The following is a 25,035-nucleotide window of genomic DNA, read 5'->3' as shown; positions in this document are numbered from 1 at the left end:
GAGGGCCCTTGGTGTGGGTGTGAGAACAGGAACGACTAGCCCGCCTGTCTGGATCCTCGCCTTGCAACGCTGGCATGTACATGCAACGGCCCTTCAGCAGCTACAGGGAGGCAGGAGGCTGGTGGCTTGATAGCTATCGTAGTATCTGTCACACACTCATTTGCCAAACCACTAAACGTCAGATGCCATGCTGCTTCTGTGTGTCTGGGCGCATATGGGGGATGGCGTGCCAGCACTTGACAACTAACACATTTTTAAGTGTCAGCTAATGCACATTAATTGGCCAGGGTAATTAACGCTAGCTTGCTGCTATGGCTAGTGAGATTGTTAAATATTTTTTTATTACTTCCCTGGTAATCATCAGGTTGAACATAAACTGCTGACGGGAGGGAAGGGTGGAGTGGGGGACAATTTTAGGGAACATCTGCCACCTTTTGTCCTTCCTCTACCTTCTTCTGTGCCCCCCACTTCCTTCTGAGTTTCCTGCAAACCTGTGTCTTCACTGTGTGTACAGGTGGGAAGCCGGCCCCTGGGGCCGGGCAGCAGGCAGAGCGTCGAGGGCAGAGGAACTCGGAAGGACAGGCTGGAGATCTTGTGGAGGGACAGGGTGGAGACAACACAGGCAGCAAGCTGGAGGGTAAGGGCTTTGCTTTCTCACTGTATCATCCCCAGGCCCTCGCAGGACATCTGCCCCTTCCCTGTAGACCCTGGACAATGGCTGGGACAGAGCCACAGGTGCCTGTTGTCTTGGGGGCCCTTTTCAGGCCATTCCAGCCTCAGCGCCTTTCTCGGTTTCCTATGACAGAAAGGCCTTAAATAGCTGACCCCCACCACCGCCTCTTTCTCTGGCATTTCCCTAGGACCACTTTTATGTCCCTTTCTCCCCTTAAAAAACCTGTTGCTCTGCCACATGGCTTTCTAGTACCATTGGTGTTTCACCTCAAAGCAGACATGTTGGTGTTTCTAAGTGTGTGGCCTTGCAGCCAGCAGGTGTGGGTGTCAGCGCACCAGGCCTGGCTAATTTGAGGGTGGACCTTCTTGGCCAGCTGGGGAGGGCTGGGGATTATTACTGTAGCACCCCCACACACAGCGGCTCTCACCCCCCGTCTGCTGCCTTAGCCAAAGGAAGGGGGACAAGGGAAACTTTGTGTCACCTGCAGTGGAGACCTCTCCCCTGTCTGAAATGAAAGCTCCTCCTGCCTTTTCTGTTAAGTAAGGAGACTTGCTATGACTCTCCAGACCTTCTGCCCAGCTTTGGGTGATCCTAACTGTTGGCCTTTGACCTCTTGTGCCCCTACCTGTCAGGCAGGGCCTCTGTTGTTAGAACTGATGGCAGCTGCCTGCTGGCCCAACTGCTGATCCTGATGTCTTTGGTGACCCAGTAGCTTCTGTTCATGTCCCCACCCCAGCTGAGGCCCCCCCCCCCCCATCATCACTGTATTTGGTATCACTGTCTGAGCAGCAGCCCCATGGGCTGTTAATTTCACTGTGTGCTCTCTGGACATGTGGATCGAGGTGGAGTTGCCTCAGTGGGGTTCTGAGACACGCCTTACTATCCCTAAGCTGCCTCTCAGCGGGGTCTGGGGGAGGCCAGCCTGGTGCATGGGGTGTCCCAATTCAGGGGCTACATTAAGGAAGTTGCCCTCGTTGCTTTGTCTCTGGTGTTAGTCTTCGTGTTTATTGGTTCCAGTTCTTAAAATCTGTTACCTAAGCCTGTTTGATTTTTTAATTTTTTCTTTCTGAAAAGAAATTTTCATGTTTCTATCCTGCTTCTCTTCCTCATGCGTCTCAATGGGATGAGCAGCTGAGATAAAAAAGATAGTAGCAGGTATGGCTCGAGAGGCAGGTGTTACAGGAAGAGGCATGTGTGGAGGGTCAGAATGCAAGGACAGGGCTGGCAAGGCACACGTTCTCGTAACGACCTTGTGCAGAGCATGTGCAGCAGAACCCAGGATCTGGCACACATGGTCAACCCCCCAGCCCAAGCTGGGCCACAGCCCCTCTGTTTGGGTCCACTGATCCCGACTCTCTCCCTTCTCTTAAAAATGTCCTGGTCTTGCCTGACCAGGCGGTGGTACAGTGGATAGAGCGTCGGACTGGGATGCGGAAGACCCAGGTTCAAGACCTCGAGGTCGCCAGCTTGAGTGCAGGCTCATCTGGTTTGAGCAAAGCTCACCAGTTTGGACCCAAGGTCACTGGCTTGAGCAAGGGGTTACTCAGTCTGCTGAAGGCCCATATGAGAAAGCAATCAATGAACTAAGGTGTCGCAACGAAAAACTGATGATTGATGCTTCTCATCTCTCTCAATTCCTGTCTGTTTATTCCTATCTATCACTCTCTCTGACTCTCTCTGTTTTTTTTAAAAAAAAAAAAGTCCTGGTCTTTTTAGCTCTTCGGTGGCTCTGTGGTCACTAAAGGACAGTTTGTAAGACTGGTTGCTCAAGGGCCCATCTAAGAGTTGGGGGGTTGCATGTAACCCCTGCCATGTGCATGGCCTGATACTAATACATTTTGCATGTATGTTAATATCAGCAGCTCCCATCTCATCTACGAGACTGGTCCCTGTGGTCTTGGTGGGCTGCAGGAGGGGCTCTGGCTGTGTATCGCTTGTCACCTCCACCATTCCATTCCATGTCTGTCCCATGTGTCGCTTCCCTCTCTAGTGTCAGTGAAGGCTGGTCCTCTGAGGAGCCAGTGTGGCCATGGGGCCTGCTCCTCCAGAACCCGCCTGGGGACAGGCAGTATTGGCTGGTCGTAGGGTTGGCCTTGTACCATTGACCAGTATGTGGTCATAAACACAGGTACCCAGGGTGACGGGATGTCCTGTGGCCAAGGTAGGTAAGCCAAAACTTTCAGGGAACAGCACTGTGTGCTTCTTTCTTCTGAAGGGAGGTGTGTGGATCCTTTGAGCCCACCCATGAATGTGGCTTTGCTTCAGCAGACATCTTAACAATCTGAGGATGTCTGTGTGGGTACCTACCTGGAGGGAAGCAGGGGGCTGCTGCACCTCAGCTGGCTAAGGTCCCTGTCCTCCCTCCGGCCCTCCCCATGGCCTTGTCTACCCTGTGGTCAGCCTTAGCATGCCTCATAGGCACATCCTTGCACCGGCCTTCAAGGGGAAAGCCTCCTGTAGTCCCTGGGAGAAGGCCGACCCCACACTGTTCTGGCAGGTCACAGATCACTCTTGGGAGGACAGGCTAGCACGTCCTGTGTGCCAGGCTGGCAGGAAGAGCTGGAAGAAAAATGGGGCTCCTGTCCAGCTGTAGAGGGTGCTGCAGGTGCCTGTGCTTGGCCTCAGGCCTCCCCTGGACCATGTTCTGCGTGGGGCCACGGACAGCATAGCAAGGCCTGGCCACATTGCCATTCTGGCCTTCCCCCCAGCTCACTGAGCTCCTTCTGTGTGGGGCTTGCAGCCCTGTCTTGAGGGACGGGACCAGGATATTGGCGGTGGCCTGTCCCATAGAGGTCCCAGCTATCATCTCTGTTGGAAAGCAAGATGGTTCTATTTGTTTTCAAAATTCTCACCTTGGAGGAAATATTCTAAGAATTTTTTTTAATTTTATTCATTTTAGAAAGGAGAGAGGGAGAGAGAGAGAAGAGAGAGATAGGGGGGAGCAGCTGGAAGCATCAACTCCCATATGTGCCTTGACCAGGCAAGCCCAGGGTTTCGAACCGGCGACCTCAGCATTTCCAGGTCGACGCTTTATCCACTGCGCCACCACAGGTCAGGCTGGAGGAAATATTCTATAGGAGCCAGTAATCTTTTTCAAAATGGTTTCTAGCTTGAATCACCCAGCCCAGATCACACGGTTGCCGCTCTGGCAGGCTCTTCATGAGTTACGGTACCTGGGACTCTGCCAGGGGTGTCTAAGCCATGGGCCAGTATGAGAGCAAGGCCGTTAGAATGGTCAGTACTATGTTACATAGGCCTTGGCTGTGCATCTGGGAGCGGTCCTGGGCGGCCCCTCTGCACTTAATGACACCTGACCAGCAAAGGGACAAGAAGAGCCTGCAGGTTGTCCCAGAAAGAGTCCTCACCACACCCAGCGCAGGCCCCGATGGTGTTCTCTGACCCCCAGAGGCCGGCAGGGTGGAGATGCTGGACCACGCCGTCTTGCTGCAGGTGATCAAGGAGCAGCAGGTTCAGCAAAAGCGCCTCCTGGACCAGCAGGAGAAGCTGCTGGCGGTGATTGAGGAGCAGCACAAGGAGATCCACCAGCAGAGGCAGGACAGCATGGACGGCAAGTGCATGTGGGGGCGGGGCTGGGGAGAAGGTGTTGCTTAATGCAGGGGCCCCAGTCTCCTTGGCTTCCAGTGTGGCTGGTGGCTCCTCGGAGGCTTGAGTCCTGCTGGGTAAATTTCTGTGGTGATGCCTATTTTTTTTTTTTTTTTTTTAATTTTTTATTTATTTATTTATTTATTTATTTATTTATTCATTTTTAGAGAGGAGAGGGGGAGAGAGAGAGAGAGAGAGAGAGAGAGAGAGAGAGAGAAGGGGGGGAGGAGCTAGAAGCATCAACTCCTATATGTGCCTTGACCAGGCAAGCCCAGGGTTTCGAACCGGCGACCTCAGCATTTCCAGGTCGACGCTTTATCCACTGCGCCACCACAGGTCAGGCGATGCCTATTTCTTAACTGCTGGCAAGTTTGTTCCTTTCTGTCCTGGCATCAGTGGCTTCTGTTCATTTCTGTGGCTAAACCGATGTCTTTACTTGCAGTGGACGTGCCTGAGCCTGGGGAGGCTGCACCTCGGAGTAAGGAGCAGGAGGCCCATGAAGCTGGGACGGTGGCACATCCCCCCATGCAGCCTTTGGAACCAGAGCTCAGGGCTCCTGAGAAGCCCCAGGCTCTGCCCCAGGGACACAGCCAGCACACCCTGGAGGAGCCCAAGGGGGCCATAGTCAGAGCCCTAGCCGGTCCTCCTAATGGTGTTGACACAGAGCCCCGGAAAGCCCAGGCTAAGCCTAATGTTGCTGGTGTGCAGGAGCGAGTCCTAGAGCCAGATGTCCCTGGGGCACCTGAGAGCCCAGAGAAGCTTGAGGCTGAGAATCCCCCTGGGCTGATTCTGGATGTTCTTGGCAGAGGCTCCCAGGAGAAAAACAAATCCAGGAAAGAGGCGGCAGCTGCTGGTCCCAACATTCAAGAGGAGGCAGGCGCACTAGGAGCAGTTACAGAGGTTGGGGACCCTCACATGAAGCTCCAGCAAGGGAGCCAAGACCGGAAAGCTGTAGTGTCCAGCAGGTCGGGAGGAGCAGCCCCTTGGGCCCAGGTTGTGTTACGTCAGCCAGAACAACCAGCTGTCTCTGCCAGAGGTCAGGGAGGTTACCCAGAGGCAAGAAAGGAGGTCCTTGGCAGGGACCACCTGGATGGGGACCATGTGCCTGCCCCTGGGGAGGATGCTGCCATCCAAGAGCCCAAGCAGAGGCCAGACCCTGAGCCTGGGCCCAATCAGGTTTTACCCGGGGTTCAGAAGCTGGATAATGCCAAACTCAACCGAGATCTAAAAGTCCAGGTTGGTGCTGACCTCAGAAGGAGACGGCGGGATGTCGCTCCTCCTGCAGATGGGGGGCAAGCCCCCAAAGAGGGGGTCATCATCAGCTTCAACCCCCTATCTGACATGCAGGTCAGTGACCTCCACAGAGCCCTGGACACCCAACTTCGCCAGGCCGCAGGGAGTGCTTTGCAGGTGGTCCACAGCCGCCAGATCAAACAGGTGCTGGGGGCCCTGGAGGAAACCTGAGTGCTCCTGAGTGGCTGCCATCCTCCTGGTCAGTTGGTCTCACCCAGCCGTGGCCAGGTTGCCAGTGACCCAGGAGCGCAGGGGGGTCCCGAGTTCCAGAGATCATACTTCAGAGTGACTGTCCGAAAGCTCTGTCTCGCCGTGCGTCCTTTCCCAGAGTGATCACCCACAGCTCTTCACTTGTCCAGGTGACTGAGCTCACTGCGGCCACATGCTGGCCTCCATGTTCTGAGACAGTGAGTCCTGTGCACCTGTGAGGCTGGTGCTGTCCATTGCTTACTCATCCCGACATGGCTGTGGAAACCAGCCCTGGCCACAGATCTTGTTACTCCAGATTTTACTTCTGATGTTCTGAGTGTTCTATAAAGTCTTAATAAACATTCCACCATCACCACAAACACTGCTTCCTGTCCAAGAGGCCTGGGGAGAGGACTGCAACTCCATCCCTGGGTGTCAGAGAGTGGCCTAAGTGTGCCCTCACCTGTCACATGCTCTGCTTGCTTCCCCAAGTTATCATGAGTTTTTTTTTTTTTAGAGATTTTTTTTTTTTTTTGTATTTTTCTGAAGCTGGAAATAGGGAGAGACAGTCAGACAGACTCCCGCATGCGCCCAACCGGGATCCACCCGGCACGCCCACCAGGGGGTGAAGCTCTGCCTACCAGGGGGCAATGCTCTGCCCCTCCGGGGCGTCACTCTGTTGCGACCAGAACCACTCTAGCGCCTGGGGCAGAGGCCAAGGAGCCATCCCCAGCGCCTGGGCCATCTTTGCTCCAATGGAGCCTCAGCTGCGGGAGGGGAAGAGAGAGACAGAGAGGAAGGAGAGGGGGAGGGTGGAGAAGCAGATGGGCGCTTCTCCTGTGTGCCCTGGCTGGGAATCGAACCTGGGACTTCTGCACGCCAGGCCGATGCTCTACCACTGAGCAAACCGGCCAGGGCCTTTTTTTTTTTTTTTTTTTAGAGATTTTTAACGTTAATTTTTACTAAGGGAGGAGAAGTATCAATCCATAGTTCTTCACTTTCGTTGTTCATTGTCATATGTGCCCTGACCAGGTGAGCCTAGGGTTTATAACTGACCTCAGTGTTCTGGGGTCATGCTTTATCCACTGTGCCACCACAGGCCAGGCTAACCATGAGATTTTTTAAAAATAAAAAAGGGAGGTTGGTGTTGAGGTGAATTACCTGAAAGACGATAGTACAGGCTTCTGTACAACAGCCAGCCATGACTAGGGGTTGTGAAGGGACAGGCCAGTGACCAAACCGTGCAACCGCAAAGACCAAGGGCAATCAGACCTGATGCCCAGAGATGGCCCGCAGTGCCAGGCTGGCAGTCAAAACACACTGTGACTGAGACGGGCCCGGGGTGGCCTCCCTATGAATGGCAGTGGCTTGTGCTGGGTGCTGCTTTTCCTGGGTCTGCCCACTTGGCAATCCTTGCTGGAACCTGCTCCCCTGTCAGGTTGCTATTTTGTGTTGTTTGGTTTTTAAGGAGCAGAAAAGCCAATTGTGGCCCCCTGGAGCCACAGCCTAGCAGGTGTGGCAGCTGTCAAGAGAGCCCAGGGCTTTTACTGCTTTGTCTGGGGTATCACTTCCTGGCTCCCCAGAAAGGGATGGGGTCACTCCAGCTCTCAGCCATGCTGAAAGGGGCTATGTGGGGGTAGGGGAGGATCACAGCTACCTTAGCCTCAGGGCCTTACAAGTCATTACTTTTTATTGTAATTTCAATGTTCTGGGCAACTTGTCAACTAGAAACCAATAATGAATGGAGTGGAATTTTCTGGAGGCCGAGTTGATTCCTCCTGAATCCTAGGGATGGGGGGGGGGAGGCATGGGTGCCTGGGCACTGCTCATGCCAGGGGAAAGTGCCTCTGGACATCTTGGAAGGCCCCAAGAGCTGAGGAGGCTGGTGTTTGGAGTGTGCCTGACCAGCCAGCAGAGCAAGCCTGCAGTGGCCCTAGGATGAGACATGGGGTGGTGACTTCATCTGCCACCCTGGATTGGAGCTTAAAAGGGCAGCAGGAAGGAGCACCTGGTGGAACAGTTCTGGGAGGTGCCTAGAGACGGTGTGCCCAGTGGAGATGCTAGAGGCTGTCAAAAATCAGAGTAGAGCAGGAAGAAGGGTCAGGGAGAGAGAAGTCCATGCTCTAAGCTGGCCACAACCCCTGGGTATGAGCTGTAAGGTCTGGACAGAGGTAAGGCCATTTTCTGGCTCACCCACCCCTCCAGCTATCTGTAGGTCTCTCTCATCCTGGCAGAGGGTCACTTCACCAGTTTCTGGTCTTGAATTCCAGTGGTTGCTGTGAAACATGCCCCCAGCCCTTGAACGGTGCTGGCTGCCCCTCCAAAGCTACTAGGGACCCACATCTCACTGAGATGGATACTCATGTCTCAGAGACCTGGGACTGCACCAACTGGGGAACATTGGGCTAATTTTGGAGCAGAAGTTTAGGAAAAAACAGAAGTGTGGACCTCCATGCTGGAGATCAGGAACACTAGGCTGATGGAGCCCAAGGACAGAGTGACCTCCATACCCCTGGGAAGGGCTTTTGGAACAGCCCCATGCACCCAGCAGGTGGCACTCAGGAGCCCTGGAATCCAATGGCTTTTGGCACTGGGGGACTGTTCTCAGGATGAGAGCTGTGGGATTAGAGAGGATAGGAGGCTGTGGAAGGGCGTGGGTGACCCTACAGGGGGAGGGGGCCTATAGTCTCACTGGTCTAGAAGCTGCTGGGTTGTCTCCACTGCCTTCTACAAAAGAGCCCCCTCTTCCCTCCAATTCTAGATTAATCACCCATTTCAGGTTCCCTACAGTGGTCTCTCCCTCATGTTGTCAGTCTTCTATCTTTTTTTTTTTTTTTTTCCATTTTTCTGAAGCTGGAAACAGGGACAGTCAGACAGACTCCCGCATGCGCCCGACCGGGATCCACCCGGCATGCCCACCAGGGGGCTACGCTCTGCCCACCAGGGGGCGATGCTCTGCCCATCCTGGGTGTCGTCATGTTGCGACCAGAGCCACTCTAGCGCCTGAGGCAGAGGCCACAGAGCCATCCCCAGCGCCCGGGCCATCTTTGCTCCAATGGAGCCTTGGCTGCGGGAGGGGAAGACAGACAGAGAGGAAAGCGTGGCGGAGTGGAGAAGCAAATGGGCGCTTCTCCTGTGTGCCCTGGCCGGGAATCGAACCTGGGTCCTCTGCACGCTAGGCCGACGCTCTACCGCTGAGCCAACCGGCCAGGGCTCAGTCTTCTATCTTTGACATGACCTGTAAACCAGCAGTTACATCTAGAGGCTTCATGACAGTCACATAATATTTTATTGGTGAGAATTCTTTAAAAAGTGAGAATCCTAGGGCAGCGTGTCCTGCAGCTCACAGTGTTAGGTTCTTCAGGGTAAGGCCAGGCCCATGCACACACCCACACAGGACAGAGACCTGTGTGGGCTTTACTGCTGGTTCACTGCAGCTTGTTCTAACCCAGATCCTTGCGTGCATGATGTCAGAGACCACTTCCCCCTCTGCCCATGGCTCACCCTAACAGGGTCAGTCCTTGTAGCCCTAGGAACTTTAGGGCTTGGCCAAGTTTCAAAATGCTTGGCCTTTGGGGCCATCAGTACCAGGTACCCGGCTTTGTGCCCTCAGTCCTTCCTGATGGCCTCCCTTCAAGGTCTTCTTGGCCTGGAAAAGAAAGTATTTTGTCCAACTGGGTTGCTTCCAAGTTAGATGTGGTTCCAAAGTAAGAAAGAGCACTACCATTCCAAATACCATCTTCTCTTAAATACCTTGCAGCAGCGGTTCTCAACCTGTGGGTCGCGACCCCGGCGGGGGTGAACGACCAAAACACGGGTTGCCTAAAGCCATTGGAAAATACATATTATACAATACATAATTTCTGATGGCTTTAGGCGACCCGAGTTTTGGTCGTTCGACCCCCGCCAGGGTTGCGACCCACAGGTTGAGAACCGCTGCCTTACAGAGAGCCTGGCTGTGGGCTTGGCTGGTCAGAGCACGAGGCCTCCTCCCGCAAGGTAAGAGAGGCTGACACGCTTGCCCAGGGGCAGGGCTCACAGGATGCAGCCTGAGAGCCCTTTCTGTCTCATCTTGCAGCCCCCAGCCTTGGATTACAGGCAGAATAGCCAAGAACGGGTTTATTAGCACATCTTCCATTCTGAGAAACACTTAAGTTCCCAGGTTCTGCAGTTAGGTCACTTAGTGAAAAACAACACTTGTGACAGCACAGGGCTCTGGAAGCAGGGCATACCTGCGGGAATGTTTTTATGTGACAGAGGCAAAGGAGCACAAGGTAAGTCACAGATGACCAGACCCCTGTACCAGGAATTCCTGAGTCACCACAAAAGGTGGTGGAGAACAACCTGTGTGTAACTAGAAGTGTTTGACCTTTATCTCTCAACCAGTAACCACAGAGGAAGGTCCTGTTCCTCAGGGAGAGCTATAAGGAACAAGTCCAAGGGACAAGTGCAACTTTAATAGAGAGCCTGCATAGGTGTCTGAGGTTGGTGAAAAGGGCTCACTTGGGGTAGCAGGATGAGGCCAGTGTGTCCCAGCCACAATTGTCTAATAATCACAAGGAAGGTGCCAGGAGTTCCCTGAGCCCCCAGAAAATGAATATGTGAACTGTTGTCTTGAGCTGGACAAACAGATATCCAATGTCCTCTCAACCATTCACTTGGGATGATTCTAGAACATCAGGAAACCCTGAATGCTGACAAGATGACCTCTGCCACTGCACCCACCCCCAGATCCAGTGAGTTCAGGGGTACCAACCCAAGACCATGGTCATTAAAGTCTCATGGCAGGCAATCCCTCCCTCTGCTGTCTGAAATTCCCGGGAGATTCCCCAGAGACATCTCTCCCAACTATTCCTCCAGGTCCTTTATGGAAACGTGAAAACACGACACTAATTCTTTACCTGCCTACATGGCCTGATGATTCCACCATATTTTCACTGGCACAGCGGTTGATCTAACAGGGACCAGGAAATGTCCTGGCTTAGAAACAGAAAAGACTTGCTGTTGAATGGCTGGAGGCAGCCCAGCGTCCAAACCAAGAGAAAAAACTGACTGTTCCAACACAGTCTTCTCCACCTCTCTTAACCTTGTTATGAAGACAAAGCCAACATAAGTAACCAATAGGCTGTGCCTCCATCCCTTGTAAATTAGGCTGTTGGCCGGGGTAGTGGGCACCTGGCTGGAGAGCCCGGTACGGCTGGGTGCCCCGGCGGTAGAAGCTGCACACACGTAGCAGGGAACGCCAGTGTCGCTAAGGCAGAGCGGGCGCTGGGGCGCGGTTGGGAGTCCGGGTTGCGGTTGGTCTGGGCGCTTTCACACATTCCGTCACCCCCAATACCACTCAGAGAGGGTGGTGTTCCCCCCCGCTAACAGGTACACAGGCTCTGCGGTGGCAGAGTCGCGCGGGCCTGTGGGTCGGCGTGCAGCGTCGGAAGCACCAGAGGGTGCCCAACACCGAACGCAGAAGAGAAGAGTGGCCAGCGGGTCCCTCCCCCGAGGCGGGCTGGACGTGGGGTTGGGAGGCGCCCACCTACCGCGGCGGCAAAGCAGCTCCGCAAGGCCTCGAACTCCTGTGCGCAGAGATCCTTCCTCAGGTTGCCACCCGGGACCGTGGACGCCTGCACGCACCTGCCGTAAGCCGCGGCCTAGGGGCGGGGCGGCGCGGGAAACGGTCGCGGCTGCCCCCGCGAGTCACCGGGGCGGCTCCCACCCCGCTCCGCCCCCAGTCAGTGCCCCACATCTGCCTTGTGTCCGCCCCACGCCCGCAGGCACTTCCCCGCCCGACGGCTCCTCACCTCGGCCCCACAGACCACCAACCGCTCGGGGAAGGCGCGAAGGCGACATCGCACGCGCCCCCATACGGCTCCGTTCCCTGTCATGAGCGGCTCTTCCGTGGGCGCCACCACCTTAGGTCCGTCCTCTTCCGGTGCCCAACATCTTGATAGGTCGACGCTTCCACCCATCGCCTTTGCTCAGCTTTCTAATTGGTCAGCCTTCAGATTTAACCGCGGCTGTACGGAACCGCGGTCTCTCAGATCCCTATAATTGGCTGATAGCCTGTCTGTCTTTAAAATGGGACTTCGGATTGGTTTAGGCTCAAATTGTTTACCGAAGTCGACCTCAGGGACCACTCCACGCGAGTGATTGGCCAGCCGGGCCAAACCCACGCGGTGCCGAGCCTGGCGGAAGCGGGGCGGGGTCGAAAAGGTGACCGGCGTCGTGGCGGCCATGCTGCTGCTTAGAGACCGTCTGAGCTTCCTACACCGGGTGAGTGCGGGCGGCCCGACCCTGCTGCGCGGCACTTTCCCCCGCTCGCTCTGAGCCGCAGCAATCCACCTCCCGAACCCCGATCGGCCCTGCCGAGGGCATCGTGCTCCGGCCCTTCCCGAGTCCCGCGGCCCCCTCCAGCTCCTTCCTACCCTCCTGGCCACTCCAGCCCCTCCTCCTTCGCCGCCTCCCGGGGCTGGGGGACATCACCCCACGTACGTGGCGGGGGCAGGTCAGTACCTTTCCTGCGTCAGGTCCACTGAGGACGGTCAAGCCCCTAAATAGAACCTGAGCAGGAAAGGAACTGTGGGCGCTTATTGCTAAAGGACCTTTGCAGAAAAAAAAACACTCTAGTGATCCTGTTCAGAATAAACACGGCCTGCCACCAGTCTGGGGAGCAGGGTGAACAGCAACTGCCCTTGGGCCGCCCCGAGCTCCGTCCCGAGGCTGTGCAAAGGACCGGGCATCTTAAGGGGAGAATGAAGGGCGAGTGGGGCTCCCTGAAAAATGGTGATGAGTTGGTCATGTGAATGTCACCAGGCTGGCTGTGGCTGCCTGCTCCTGGTTATCCAAGTCAGGGTCCTCCGTGTTAACGTTTGTGAACCCTTTCCAGTAAATGCGGCAAGAAAGGAGGTCCGGCCTGTGGCCAGGTATCGGCCAGAGTAAACAGTACATTTTCCTGGTGCCCAGAGCTTTCTTAGGTGGACCTTTAAGGGAGACGGGGTCATCTTCTTGGTGCTTGAAGCCCCCTCCTCCATTAGTTTCAGTGCAGATGTTTCCTTACCTGTCAAGGTTCTACAGACCCTCCACTTTGGGTCTCCGTGGACGGGTGATGTCAGTGATTTGCACCCAGGCTTGTGTGACAACCAGGCACGTATTATGACACTGGACAGCTGCAGTTCAAACTGTAATCTGTGGCCAGCACAGTCTGAGTGGCCCTAAGGCCTGTGTCCTGTCTCATGCTGAGGCTCATTTAGGACGAGTGTCTGGTTTTCATCCTTCTGCTAAGGAGTAACATGAAGAGGAGTGTGTTGTGCTAACAAATAAACTGACACTGCACAGTCCATTGTTCTCCTGGAAGCTTGTTTCTGTAGGGTCTGTTCCTCAAAGTTGAGCTGTATGTGGTGGGTCAGGCCTAGGGGTTATGTCACATTGCTGATCTGTGCTCGGGAAAAATGGACCGTTTCCAGCCCCCTGAGTGGGAAAGGGGTTCACCTCCTGCTTTTTTGCTTTTGCCAGTTGATAGGTACATTAAAAGTGCCTTTTAATTGTCTTGCTAAGTTATTAGCATAGAGGCCTGGGGGGCTGTGTCACGTCCTGACCCAAGCAGAATGGACTGTTGCCATGACTTTCCAGAAGGGAGGCTCCTCCTGTCAGCTCTCCGTAGCTGGTGGGCCATTAATGTCTTCTCTGGGGTCCCCATTGATGTCTTCTCTGGGGTCCCTCGCCAGCTGGCGAGACAACGATGAGATATGTGGAAACTGGTGCCCCAGGACCCACTTTGGTGGCTGTGGGCTCACCCCTGTGTACAATAGCCACTCGTGGGCACTCATGGGCAGGACTCTTGCTGCTTTTCAGCTCCCGATTCTCCTGAAGGGAACATCAGATGATGACGTGCCATGTCCGGGCTACCTGTTTGAGGAGATTGCCAGTATCCTCCTGTGTCCACATATTGGGTTCTTGGGCTTCTATCCTGGGGGGTGGGGGGTCTCTAGCTCTTTCACCAGAGTAACCAGATGTGAATGGGGTCTGAAAGCAACATTACTGATGATATAGAGCCCAGGATGCCCTAGAAGTCTGACGTTCCTGAAAGCAGGGCCTGGGTTGGTTGCTTGCAGGGTGGATGCACTGAGAGTTTTAGTGATAGTGAGGCCCAGGGTCAGTTTGCTCTTTCCCTAACCCAAGCGCCTCCCAGAAATCTCCCACGAGTCCCTGGGCAGCAGCCAGTGCCTCTTGGAGTATCTTCTGAACCGACTGCACAATGGCTCTGGCCATGTGAAGCTTAAGGTGAGGCCATGAGCTGCTCCTGCAGACCCTCCAGGTTCAGATCAGGGCCTGAGCTCACACCTGCAGGTGGTGAGATGGGAGGAGAGGGATACAGCTGGGGGTACCCTCTGGGCCTGGCTCTACCCCATGTGCCTGTCCCCCCAGGTGCTTAAGATCCTGCTCCATCTGTGTGGTCATGGCTCCTCTTCCTTCCTGCTCATTCTCAAGCACAACTCGGCCTTCATCCAGGAAGCAGCAGGTATAGCCCTGAGGGAGGCAGCAGGGTGGAGGGAGGCCAGGGTCAGGTTCAGCCCAAGGTCCCTAACCATGTGCAGCCCCTACTTCCCGGACTCACCCTCACCATTGCTCCCGCTCTGGGCCCTCTTCTTCTGAAACGGCCTGAACTGTGTCCTTTTTCTGAGTCCCCCTCCTCCTGTGCCCTGTGCTGCCTGCCACTCTCACTATGTGGGTGCTAGTGACTGTTTCTGTTTGTATTCTGCCGGCCTTTGCAGGCTGGACCTTTCCTGTCTGTCTGTTCTGATGCCTAGCAATCACACAGTAGGTGCTCCGTGAGCACACAGTCCCCTCCCCTGCCACGGGCTCTCCTCCCCAGGGCACCTCCCCAGGGCCCTAGACAGAAGGAGCATAGGAAGCCTTTGCTCTGAGGAGGGCTGTGGGAAGAACAGGTGAGGCCATCTGGGGAGAGGGTCCTGGCCTGGCCTGATCCAGGTGACAGGTATGTCTGGGTGGAGCCCCATCCCTCACCCCCCAGACCAAGATTTGTCTTGCATCTCTCTCCCTAACAAGATTTGGGGGCACATGGCCTGAGATCTTCCATGTGGTGGTGTGGGAGTACTGCCCTGGGTCAGTCTTGGGGGCACACCATCCCTATACCCCAACATGTGCCCTGAATGAATCTTTGGAAAGGCCTGGCCCCAAGGCCAGAACAGCTCTTACCCAGGCCAGGCTGAATAGCTTAGTTGGTTAGAGTGTTCTCCTTATATCCAATGGTTGTGGGTTTGATTCCTGGTCAGGACACATACAGGAAAGATTGCTGTTTCTGTTTGTCTGTCTCTATCTAAAATCAGTAAATTAAAAATAAAAAAAGAAAGGGAGGGAGGGAGAAAGAGGACACCCTCACCCAGGCTGTCTGAAGAGAGAGGGAGATAAAAAAAAAAGGAGGACCACCCTTGCCCAGGCTGTCCAAAGAGGGTAGCACCAGGGAGGGGCCAAGCCACTCTTGGCCACTTCTTGGTTGTGGGAGACCCTTGTTTCCTAGCTTGTTGGAAACCTTTAGGTGACCATCGTTCTTTGTTGGCACCCAAATCTCTCCAGTTGTCACCTGTGGCCCATGTGCTCTCAGCATGACCCCCAGGGTGACAGTGCCCAGAGAGGTTTGTGTGGGGCTATTGTTGCCACTAGGAACGGAGGGTATGGTGGTGCTGGGGTGGGAGAGATACAGAGAGATGGTCAGGATGGCTGTACTCACACACAGGAGGGGCTGAAAGTCTTGGGCCCTGTGAGGAAGGTGCTCGCCGTTCACTTGCTGGTTCAGCTTCTTGTGGGCAGCCCTGGCTGGGGACATGGGCCTCGTCTGCACAGTGAGGGCTGCCAGGTGAAGCCAGCACTACAGAGTGGGAAGTGAGGTGCGTTGGCTATGAGGACACAGGGAGGCCCTGCTCTCACACTCAGACTGAGCCTGAAAGGATTCTGCTGAGTGAGGCTTCTGCAGTTGTGGGGGCTCCAGCATGTGCAAAGGCCCCAAGGCAACCTGAAGCTTTTTGGCAGAAACGTGGCGTAGCCATCTCCAGAACAAGGCCCAGTCCTGAGTGAGAACCGCAGGGGATTAAGAAATAAACACAGAAAAAAAGAAATAAACAGAAAGAAACAGAATGGGATCAGGAGTACTCCTGCCAAGCTGATAGCTTGCAAGAACTGAGCCTTCACCCCCAAAAGCTTTATTTTATAGTATAAAGAAAATTCATTTGCAAAACAAAAAAGTCATTTGCAGATGCAAAGTCATTTCTGAGGCAAATCAAGAATTCTCCCAAGTGTGAAAAACCCCCACCCTGCATAATATCTTAACTTCACAAAACAAAGGGTAAAAAAACTGCCTCCAGTCTCTTAGAGGGACATGGGGGATGGGAAGAGTGAATACCAGCAGCCTCACAACTAGCACGGAGGTGGGGAGAAAGACATAGCCTTTAGCAATTTAATCAAATAGAGATTTGTGGGGAAGAGCTTATCCTTTTGGCTTAAGATTTTTGTCAACTCGCAGTCTCCCACATGTCCAGGTTGGGGAAGGGCTCAGGAAGTCTTTCAGCCTGTGATAAGAAACTTGATGGGTGTTTGTTTGTTTGTTTGTTTTACACTGACAGAGAGTCAGAGAGAGGGATAGACAGGAACGGAGAGATGAGAAGCATCAATCACTAGTTTTTCATTGCGCATTGCGACACCTTAGTTGTTCATTGATTGCTTTCTCGGATGTGCCTTGATTGTGGGGCCTTCCGCAGACCGAGTAACCCCTTGCTCGAGCCAGCGACCTTGGGTCCAAGCTGATGAGCTTTTGCTCAAACCAGATGAGCCTGCGCTCAAGCTGGTGACCTCGGGGTCTTGAACCTGGGTCCTCTACATCCCAGTCTGACACTCTATCCACTGCACCACTGCCTGGTCAGGCAAGAAACTTGAGGTTTATCCTAAAATCTCTGGGAACTTTTGAGAAGTTTTGAATTGGACAAGACTCCCTATTACTTCTGGATGGAGAGTGAGTTGAAGGAGGCAGATAGGTGGAAGATGAGGAACTAAGGCAGAGACAGCAATGGGGTGGGAAGTCACCATGGTGACGTTCTGAAGGCCTTGCTGCTGCAGGGGCTGGCAAGGGGGGCCCAGGTGCTGTGGTGGCACATCTCTGTAGAGTGGTGTATAGCAGTGGGTCATGAAGGAGGGGTTATGGGGCTCCTTGGGCTTTGTCTAAGGAGCAGAGGTGCTCAGGGAAGGGGGACTTTCCCAGACTTCTGGGTGGGGAAGGGACTTTGACCTATAAGTGATGTCACAGGAGGGATTCAAGGTCAGACCTAATGGGAGTGTTGGGATGGAGGGAGAGAGCTGATCATGGGGGAGGGGCTGGGATAGTGAAACCTACCATGCTGGGGGGAGGGGCTCCAACCTTGTATCTCAGCCACAGTGCCCAGCTCAGCCCTGCCCCTCCCTGCCCTGCAGTGTTCACGGGGCCCCCGGATCCTCTCCATGGGAACAGCTTGTACCAGAAAGTGCGGGCAGCTGCCCAGGTGAGCCCAGGACCAAGGTCACCCCTAGGACCCCAGCTGTACTCCTGCTATGGGACCAGATCTCCTGTGTGGGGGCTCTCCGAGGTGGGGGGTGGGGGTCACAGCTGGACATGTAGCCACATCGAGTGCCCTAACCTCCTGTCTAGGACTTGGGGAGCACCTTGTTCTTGGACAACTTGTCCACTCTACCTACTTCCCAGCCTTACAGGACCCTGCCTCCAGCAGGTACGTGACCTTGTATAATCCAGGGGTTTCCCTGGCAGGGCAGGGTGGAGCAGTGTCTGGACCTCCTCTCCCTCCCCGGTGTCAGAGTGACTTAGATCCTCCCGCAGGCATGGGCTCCCAATCCAGGCCCCAGAGCGCCCTCCAGGGCTTTGGCTACAGCAAGGAGCGGGGCCACACAGGTGAGTGCTGCATGGGCTCTCAGGGTACAGGGATGGGGCTGGCTGTGGCAGGTGACTTAGGGCAGGAACACTGGTCATGAGAAGTAGACACAACCAGCCCAGTCGGCCAGGATGGTGTGTGAGGCCTGCAGAAGGTCCATGTGGGCCACATGAACCTTGCATGGTGTATATGGCTAGTAGTCACAGCCAGGCACGTGCAGGTTCCCATTAGATTCGGGCAGACAGTAAAGAAACTGCAGAGCCAAAAAATGGTGGGCCAGTCCTTTATTCTAGCCTCGCAACCGGCCGGCGAGTAAACACACAGTGGGAAAACACTTCCCTTTCCATTCAGGGCTCCCAAAGCCACTGACTCATCTGGTTTTTTTTAGAATTAAAGGTCCCCACTAGCCTCAGTCACCTCTGGTTCCCCATCTGCACACCTTCTCTGTTCTCTCTGCACAAACTGGCTCCTCCTTTAGCACCCTGCCATCTTGGCTTCCTTCTTCCTTTTCTCCTTCTAAAAAACTACCTGGGTCTGACCTGTGGTAGTACAGTGGATGGAGTGTCAACCTTGAATGTTGAGGTCACCGGTTCAGGACCCTGGGTTTGCCTGGTCAAAACGCGTATGGGAGTTGATCTTCCTGCTCTTTCCCCCCTTTCGCGCGCGCTCTCTCTCTCTCTCTCTCTCTCTCCTTCCCTCTCTCCTCTCTAAAAATAAATAAATAAAAAATTTTAAAATAAATAATAAAAAACTACCTGGGCTCACAAAGACCCCTCCTCCAGCACACATTAGAATAACAGTGACCCTTCCCAAGTGGAAGGTAATTAGCAATTTCACCTGGGCAGCACCATTCATGTGGGCAGCACCATTTTTAACAAAGTGAGCAAACGTAAAAATCACATTTTACAAACGTACTTTACCCAACAACATGGGCTCAGGGCTGAATCGGCTGTTGTGCTAACTGACCCTTGTGGTCCCGACCCTTGGCCCCAGCCCCTGGCCCTTCTGAGGCACAGATTCCTGGAGTAGGTCTGCCTGGGAGGTGTCACCTGTTCTTACTTTGGATTCACCCTCAAAGGGCAATCACATAGGAAGCCCCCTGCCCCCAGCACTGGCTGTGAGTCTTTGGCCATGGAGGTTGAGTAGCTGCACAAGCTCCTTTGAAGGACTCTTGCTCCAGGGTAGGCGTAACTCTGTCCTAAGCTCTGTTGGGCCTGCAGGTATACTGAAGAATTCCTGAGAAGCTTCTGGAAGGGCCCAGGTTTATGCCACATGGCCTTTGCTCTGTAACTGCAGCTCGTATTCTGAGCCCTGAGCAGGGAGCAGCTGTGGGACTCACATCCTGGGAGGACATTGAGGGACAAGACTGAGGGGCTGATGCCATTTCCCTGTCCCTCTGGTGCAGGCTTTGCAGGTGAAGCCTTCCTCTCCACCATCCAGAAGGCCGCAGAAGTGGTGGCCAATGCTGTGCGCCCTGAGGCTGAGAGCACCAGTATCCAGGGGCCCCTGTCTCGGAGTAATGCCTACCAGCCTGTGGTAACGCCTCCAGCCAGTCATGGCTACCACATGCCTGGGAACCCACTACCTGGAGCCATTCGTGGCACCCGAGGTATCGGGGAGATTCTTCCTTTGGGGTCCGGCTTTCCCCTCCCATGGGCATCTTCATGACACCTGCTGGGGCCAGGTAGAGCACATAACAAGGTTCCAGCAAGAGCCCAGGTTCCAACTCAGGGCAGAGGAGGGGGGGGACTCGCTGCCCTCCGACATGCTGCCAGTTACTCAATAGGTCATGCAGGAACCATGCCCAGCCCGCCACCCATGTCATGCACATTCCCTATAACCTCTGTGGCTTCATGCAGACCAGTGCTGCCCCATTGCCCAGTGTTAACTCCCAGTATCCAGACTCTTTCTTGCCAGCTGCTGAGTGGAATGGCCCTGGTTGGGGGGAAGCTCCCTGAGGGTCCCAGTTCCTCAGATGCTGGAACAGGAGCCCCGGCCACAGCTTTCATCCACTCACCCAGCACACTCGGGTGGCTCTGTACCTGTCCGGGCTCTCAGCCACAGCTGGCCTCTGGGTGCGTGTGTCCTAGTGGGGGAAGTGGCGATCAGCAGCACAGGTCGATTAAAGAATGATGTACCACAAGACAGGAAGGGGGACAGGTGTTACTGAGGGGCAAGGGTCACAGTGAGAGCCTTGGTGCCCAGAGCTGCTGTGTCTCCACCTGACCTTTGTGTGAGGGTGTACCCCACTTGGCCCCTGGGCTCCTCATCCTGGTGTTTTTGGAGCTGGAGCCCAGTCGGCTACCCTAGCTACATCTTGGGACCCAGTACCCATCCCTGGTTCTTTCTGGGGTCCCTGAGAAGTAGGTGTGAGGCCAATCTGAGGTCCTCTGTTCTGACCTGTGACCACTGTTTCTTCCAGCCAGAAGACATCATCCGGGACAGGCCGGTGGGGGGTGGGACGAGCAGCACAGCAGCCCTGGCTCTCATAGTTCTTCCCAGGAGAATGGCTGGAGCAAGGCCTCAGACTCAGGCAGTTGGTTGGGCAGCGACAGCCCCTCGGGGGTCAGCTGTGCACCCAGTGACCTGGCCGAGAGGTGAGCAAGCACCATGGGCCCCTCCATGTACTTCTCCAGGATCCCATCCCAGTGGAAGGTGTGACCTGTGAGGGCCAGGCCTCCACCCTAACCTGCTGTGCCCCCAACAGGGTCGATGCCATGACCCTGAGCGACTGCCAACAGGAACTAGGCCTGGTCCACATGGTGACACAGGGGCCACGCGCCTTCCTGAGCCAAGAGGAGGCACAGCGCTTCATCAAAGAGTGAGCCTTCGACCAATGCCCAGCCCTCTCAACACCCCCTCCTTGCCCTTCTTCCCATTGTCCACTTAGGGAAGGGCCTCAGCTGCCCACCCTGCCCAGGTACCCCTTCTCGCAGGTGTGGGCTGCTCAACTGTGAGGCTGTGCTTGAGCTGCTGATCTGCCACCTGAGTGGGACCAGCGAGTGTGTGCAGATGGTGAGAGCCACGTGAATGTGGGGATGGGGCACTGTGACCTTCACCCTGGCGCCTGCCTTGGGGAGATAGGAGGGAGGGGGTTGGTACCCAGGGTTCCAGCGGGGCTGCATAGGGGATCCTGGGAACTCAGGCCTTCTGGGGTAGAGCCAGCTGACTCTCCCAGCCCCCTGTCCACCCTGCAGAGAACTCTGGGTGCCATTGCCTCCTTGGGGTTTGCAGACCTGCTCTCCCAGGAGCACATCCTGCTTCTGGCCCAGCCACACCTACAGGAGCTCAGTGTGGGCAGCCCCGGACCTGTGACCAACAAGGCCACCAAGGTGAGCAACAGCTGGGGGCCAGAAGAGTGGGTGTGGGGATACCCCATTCTATCAGGCTTTTTCAGAAATATCCCTCTCATCACTGTCCTTTGCTTCCTGGGACAGGTTGTGCCTTTAGAACAGCAGTTGGGGCCCCATCTCACATCTGCTTGGGGTACATTAAGCTTGTTCCCCTCTTCCTGATCCTGGACCCTCCCCTGCCCAAGCTCGCCCACCTTCCTGCCTAGCAGCTCTTGCCCTATTGGTGACTTCCTTATCCACATGATTGAGCTCATGTGCAGCCTCCTGCAGGAAGCCCTCCTGCTTGGACGGGTTTATTCTGCTATTCTCCACCCCATGTCACAATTTACAGGTCTGTGCTTGGCTCCCAGATCTGCCGTTCCTGAGGAGCAGAGCCTGTTGCATTCATTTGAGTTCCTTTCCCGCTTATGCCTGCGTTATGTGGAGGCTGCCTGGACTCTCACTCCACCCCCCACCCCCATGCTGGGCCCTACACTTAATTGCCTGTTGGCATCCTTCAAGCTTCTTCTCATTTCCTGTGGCTACGAAAATTCAAGTCCTTAGTTGCCAGTTCCTAAATTGTCTTTCATCAAAGCATCAGTGAGGGTGTAATACACAAAACACATATGGTGTGGGGTGTCACAGTGGTGTTTCTAAAAAGCAATGGTTCAAAGCACCTTTGTTCCCTCTGTGGGGCTGCCTCTCCCTGCACTGGCTTGTTCAGTGGCAGGAAAAATGCTGTTTATGTGACAGCAGGTGGGAGAGCAGGCCACAGGCGTGTATCTGTTGGCATATATGGTGTGGCCTGGTGTTTAAGCAGCTCAAGGTCAACAGCAGCCCTCTAATTTGGTGGGATGACATTGAGGGGGTCACTTGTGAATAGAGTTGGCCCTGGTCTGGGCAGCGGCTTTGAGGAGGGCCCTAGAGAGAGCTGTGCCTTCGTGATGCCTCGGGAGCACAAGGACCCTCACCAATTTCCCTCTTCTCCCACTGTCCAGATCCTAAGACATTTTGAAGCCTCCTGCCGACAGTGTGCCTCCGTCCAGAGACCTCTGGCCAAGTCCAGCCCTGCAGCCACCTGTGTAGGCCCGTCTGACCTGCTGACCGAAGCTGTTACTTTTGCTAGGGGCCAGGCATTTCTCCAGTCTCTGAGTTCAACCCTGTTCTCGCCCAAGGACCCTAGAGCCCCTCTGCCCCTGGATGGGTGCCCCCTCCCAGCCCTCGGGGATGGCAAGGAGGCCAAAACCAGACAGGCAGTTTCCAGAGAGCAGGAAGCCAGACCTGAGGGGGCCCCATCAGGCACGGATACCCCAAATGGAGGAACAGAGCTCAGCCCAGGCCCTAGTAGCTGCCTGTGGAGCCCGGTGGCTAGCAGTGGCCACAGCTCCTTGTTTGCTGGCATGGAGCTGGTGGCCTGTCCCCGCCTGGTGGAGGCTGGGCCTGCTGTGGAGGAGCTCCCCCAGTCCCTGTGGGTGTCATCACAGATGGTAGCAGCCAAAGAGCCTCCTAGCTCAGAGTTGTCAGCTTTCGCCTTCTTAAACTCATGACCTCATGGAACTGAGCCACATACAGAGTCTCCCTGTCTTGTGACTCCCAGGACCCCGTGGCTCAACACTGTCCCCTCTGCCCTCAGCCCCCAGGTGTCTATCTACATCAGCCTCTTTCCTTCACCTTGGTGCAGGGAGTTACCCAGCCAGGTGAGCTTGGCATGAACGAGCCATCCAGGAATGAGCAGGAGCCCACCAACTAGCCAGAACCATGACAGCCCTTCTTGGGGGTGTAATAGCTGGGGGAGCAGCTCACAGGACTAGCAGGCAGGGCGGGACACACAGCCCAGCTGGTTTCTGGGCAGTATCAGGAGCTAAGCCCTTATTAAAATTGGCAGCTGGTGGGCCCTAGGCTGCTGGGCCTCCTGCCTCATAGCCATCTGGTTCATGACATGGGCACACTGTATGTTTGTTCCCATCTGCAGACACTCAGTAGGACAGAGGGTGTCCCATGGCCTTCCTGGAGGGGACAGGACAGGAGGGGATCCTGGTGATCAAGCTCAGAGACCAGATCCCCCCTAGTTGCCCAAGTTCACGAGCAGAGCACAGAATGGCACCCAACTCCTTGGGGGAGACATGTTGGGAGGAGAGGTTAAGGGCCCATCTGCAGACTGAGCCCAAGCCCAGAGAGGAGGCTACCCTTGGTTCTTTCCCCCTGCCCCCTTCCCACCAGAGGCTGGCTTTTTGGCCTTGAGTCCCTATGGCAATGCGCAGGCAAGTGACAGGGCCTTAGGGGGTCCCTTGGAGAAACCTCTGCCTGTCTTGTCCTCAGAAGCAAGGTTGTCTTGTGTGTGTGGGTTTGGAATCACTGCTTGGATGTTTGTTTTTGAGCTCAGAACCCTACCTCCTCAGGGACAATAAACAGCCACACACCTGGGTCATCAGGGTGGGGCACTGACTCACATCAGCTCCCTCTGCCATGACTGCTTCCTGCAGACTATACAGGGCAGCCTTGCAGAGAAGCTCCAGGACATTTCCTGAATAAACCCCGCTGTCTCACAAAGCTGAACCCTGTGCTTGTCTTTCCTGCATGTGTTTTAATGAGGTAGTGTTAATAAGGGGTACACTTTGAGGACTTTTCTCAAATTAGGGATGGGTATTATTTCTTTCTTAAATATTTCCAAGCCCTGACCAGGCGGTGGCGCAGTGGATAGAGCATCAGACTGATGCTGAGGAACCAGGTTTGAGACCCCGAGGTCGCCAGCTTGAGCGCAGGCTCATCTGGTTTGAGCAAAAGCTCACCAGCTTTGACCCAAAGTCACTGGCTCAAGCAAGGGGTTACTTGATCTGCTGAAGGCCCGCCGCGGTCAAGGCACATATGAGAAAGCAATCAATGAACAACTAAGGTGTCACAACAAAAAACTGATAATTGATGCTTCTCATCTCTCTCCGTTCCTGTCTGTCTGTCCCTGTCTATCCCTCTCTCTGACTCTGTCCCTGTAAAAAAAAAAAAAAATCCAAGAACTCTGTAGTAAAACTTTTTTTTTTTTAAAGATTCTTTTATTGATTGACTTTATATAGAAGACAGAGAAAGAGAGAGAAAGGATGGAGGGGGGCAGGAAGCATCAACTTGCTTCTTGTATGTGCCTTGACCAGGTAAGCCCGGGGGTTCGAACTGGTGACCTTAGCATTCCAGGTCGATGCTTTTTCCACTGCACCACCACAGGTCAGGCGTAAAACTATTTCATAAAAGGTATCAAATTGTTCTTTTAATTTCTGTACGGTCTGTAATGATGTTCCATTCTTCATTTCTGATATTGACCATTTTTCCTTATTTGATTAGTCTGATTAAAAGTTTATTAATATTACTGATCTTTCCAAAGAACTTCTGGTTTTATTTTTCTACAGCTTTTATGTTTTCTACTTCATTGATTTCTGCTCTTACTGCCTTCAGTGTGTTGTTGTTTTTTTAATGTTTATTGTATTGATTTTAGAGAGAGGAAGGGGGGAGAGAGAGAGAGAGAGAGAGAGAACATCGCCCTGCTCCTGTGTGTGCCCTGACCGAGGATCAAACCAGCAACCTTTGCGCTTTGGCATAATGCTCTCACCAACTGAGCTGTCTGGCCAGGGCCAGTGTGGTGTTTATATTCTTTTTCTAGTTCTTTAAGGTGGGAGCTTAGATTATTTGAGACCTTTATTCTTTTCTAATATAAGCATTTTAATGCTACTAATTTTCCTCTGTGCTGCTTTGGCTACATCCCATGAACTTCAATTTATTTTTATTCAGTTCAAAATACTTTTTAATTTCTCTTGAGACTTCCTTTTTCTCCAATGGGTTATTTAAAAGTTTGTTTTCCTACTATTACTATTTTAATTGGTATAGTAAGATAACATTCTGTATGACTTAAATTTTACTGTAAAAATTTCAAACTTTTATTAAAGTTTGTTTTAAGGCCCAGACTATAATCTGTTGTGGGGAATGTTTTGTTTTTGTTTTGTTTTAAGAGGGGGGAGAGAGAGAAGGGGAGAGGAGC

General features: G+C 54.2%; 3 protein-coding genes across 12 annotated transcripts in view; 2 read left to right on the top strand and 1 right to left on the bottom strand.

Annotated features, from left to right (window-relative positions):
* The window catches only part of SLC38A10 (solute carrier family 38 member 10), a 41,626-nt gene extending 35,470 nt beyond the window's left edge, over positions 1 to 6,156 (top strand). For 2 of the 4 annotated variants that reach the window (XM_066237728.1, XM_066237725.1), the window contains 3 exons: positions 515 to 637; positions 4,080 to 4,241; positions 4,719 to 6,156. In XM_066237728.1, coding sequence (XP_066093825.1) covers positions 515 to 637; positions 4,080 to 4,241; positions 4,719 to 5,740 — 1,307 coding nt within the window. In that variant the 3' untranslated portion in view covers positions 5,741 to 6,156. The remainder of the gene's footprint in view (positions 1 to 514; positions 638 to 4,079; positions 4,242 to 4,718) is intronic. The other 2 variants (XM_066237726.1, XM_066237727.1) reach the window with 2 other exon arrangements.
* A 2,872-nt stretch (positions 6,157 to 9,028) lies between these two features.
* Positions 9,029 to 11,693, bottom strand: NDUFAF8 (NADH:ubiquinone oxidoreductase complex assembly factor 8). Of its 3 annotated transcripts, none has more exons than XM_066237747.1 (4): positions 11,554 to 11,693; positions 11,293 to 11,403; positions 10,660 to 10,738; positions 9,029 to 9,407 (listed from the first exon to the last, which is right to left on the bottom strand). In XM_066237747.1, exons 1-3 carry the CDS (start codon positions 11,635 to 11,637, stop codon positions 10,664 to 10,666), a joined length of 270 nt encoding a protein of 89 aa, XP_066093844.1. In that variant the 5' UTR covers positions 11,638 to 11,693; the 3' UTR covers positions 9,029 to 9,407; positions 10,660 to 10,663. The 3 variants fall into 3 exon arrangements, with proteins under 3 accessions (XP_066093844.1, XP_066093845.1, XP_066093843.1); XM_066237748.1 differs by having other exon boundaries at positions 10,660 to 10,734; XM_066237746.1 differs by lacking the exon at positions 10,660 to 10,738.
* Positions 11,694 to 11,807: 114 nt separating this feature from the next.
* TEPSIN (TEPSIN adaptor related protein complex 4 accessory protein) lies at positions 11,808 to 24,937 on the top strand. Of its 5 annotated transcripts, none has more exons than XM_066237730.1 (13): positions 11,809 to 12,025; positions 13,604 to 13,676; positions 13,941 to 14,032; positions 14,177 to 14,270; positions 17,168 to 17,298; positions 17,445 to 17,523; positions 17,631 to 17,702; positions 19,088 to 19,291; positions 20,105 to 20,279; positions 20,390 to 20,503; positions 20,619 to 20,697; positions 20,880 to 21,014; positions 22,013 to 24,935. In XM_066237730.1, the coding sequence occupies exons 1-13, from the start codon at positions 11,987 to 11,989 to the stop codon at positions 22,559 to 22,561; spliced, it is 1,836 nt and encodes a 611-aa protein (XP_066093827.1). In that variant the 5' UTR covers positions 11,809 to 11,986; the 3' UTR covers positions 22,562 to 24,935. The 5 variants fall into 5 exon arrangements, with proteins under 5 accessions (XP_066093829.1, XP_066093830.1, XP_066093827.1 ...); XM_066237731.1 differs by having other exon boundaries at positions 11,810 to 12,025; positions 17,231 to 17,298; positions 22,013 to 24,934; XM_066237732.1 differs by lacking the exon at positions 17,631 to 17,702 and having other exon boundaries at positions 11,808 to 12,025; positions 22,013 to 24,936.
* Positions 24,938 to 25,035: the final 98 nt, after the last annotated feature.

This window comes from Saccopteryx bilineata, chromosome 6 (genome assembly GCF_036850765.1).
Source record: "Saccopteryx bilineata isolate mSacBil1 chromosome 6, mSacBil1_pri_phased_curated, whole genome shotgun sequence".
Lineage (NCBI taxonomy): Eukaryota > Metazoa > Chordata > Mammalia > Chiroptera > Emballonuridae > Saccopteryx > Saccopteryx bilineata.
Note: the sequence above shows the minus strand (reverse complement) of the source record. Positions and strands in the feature narration are given on the sequence as shown.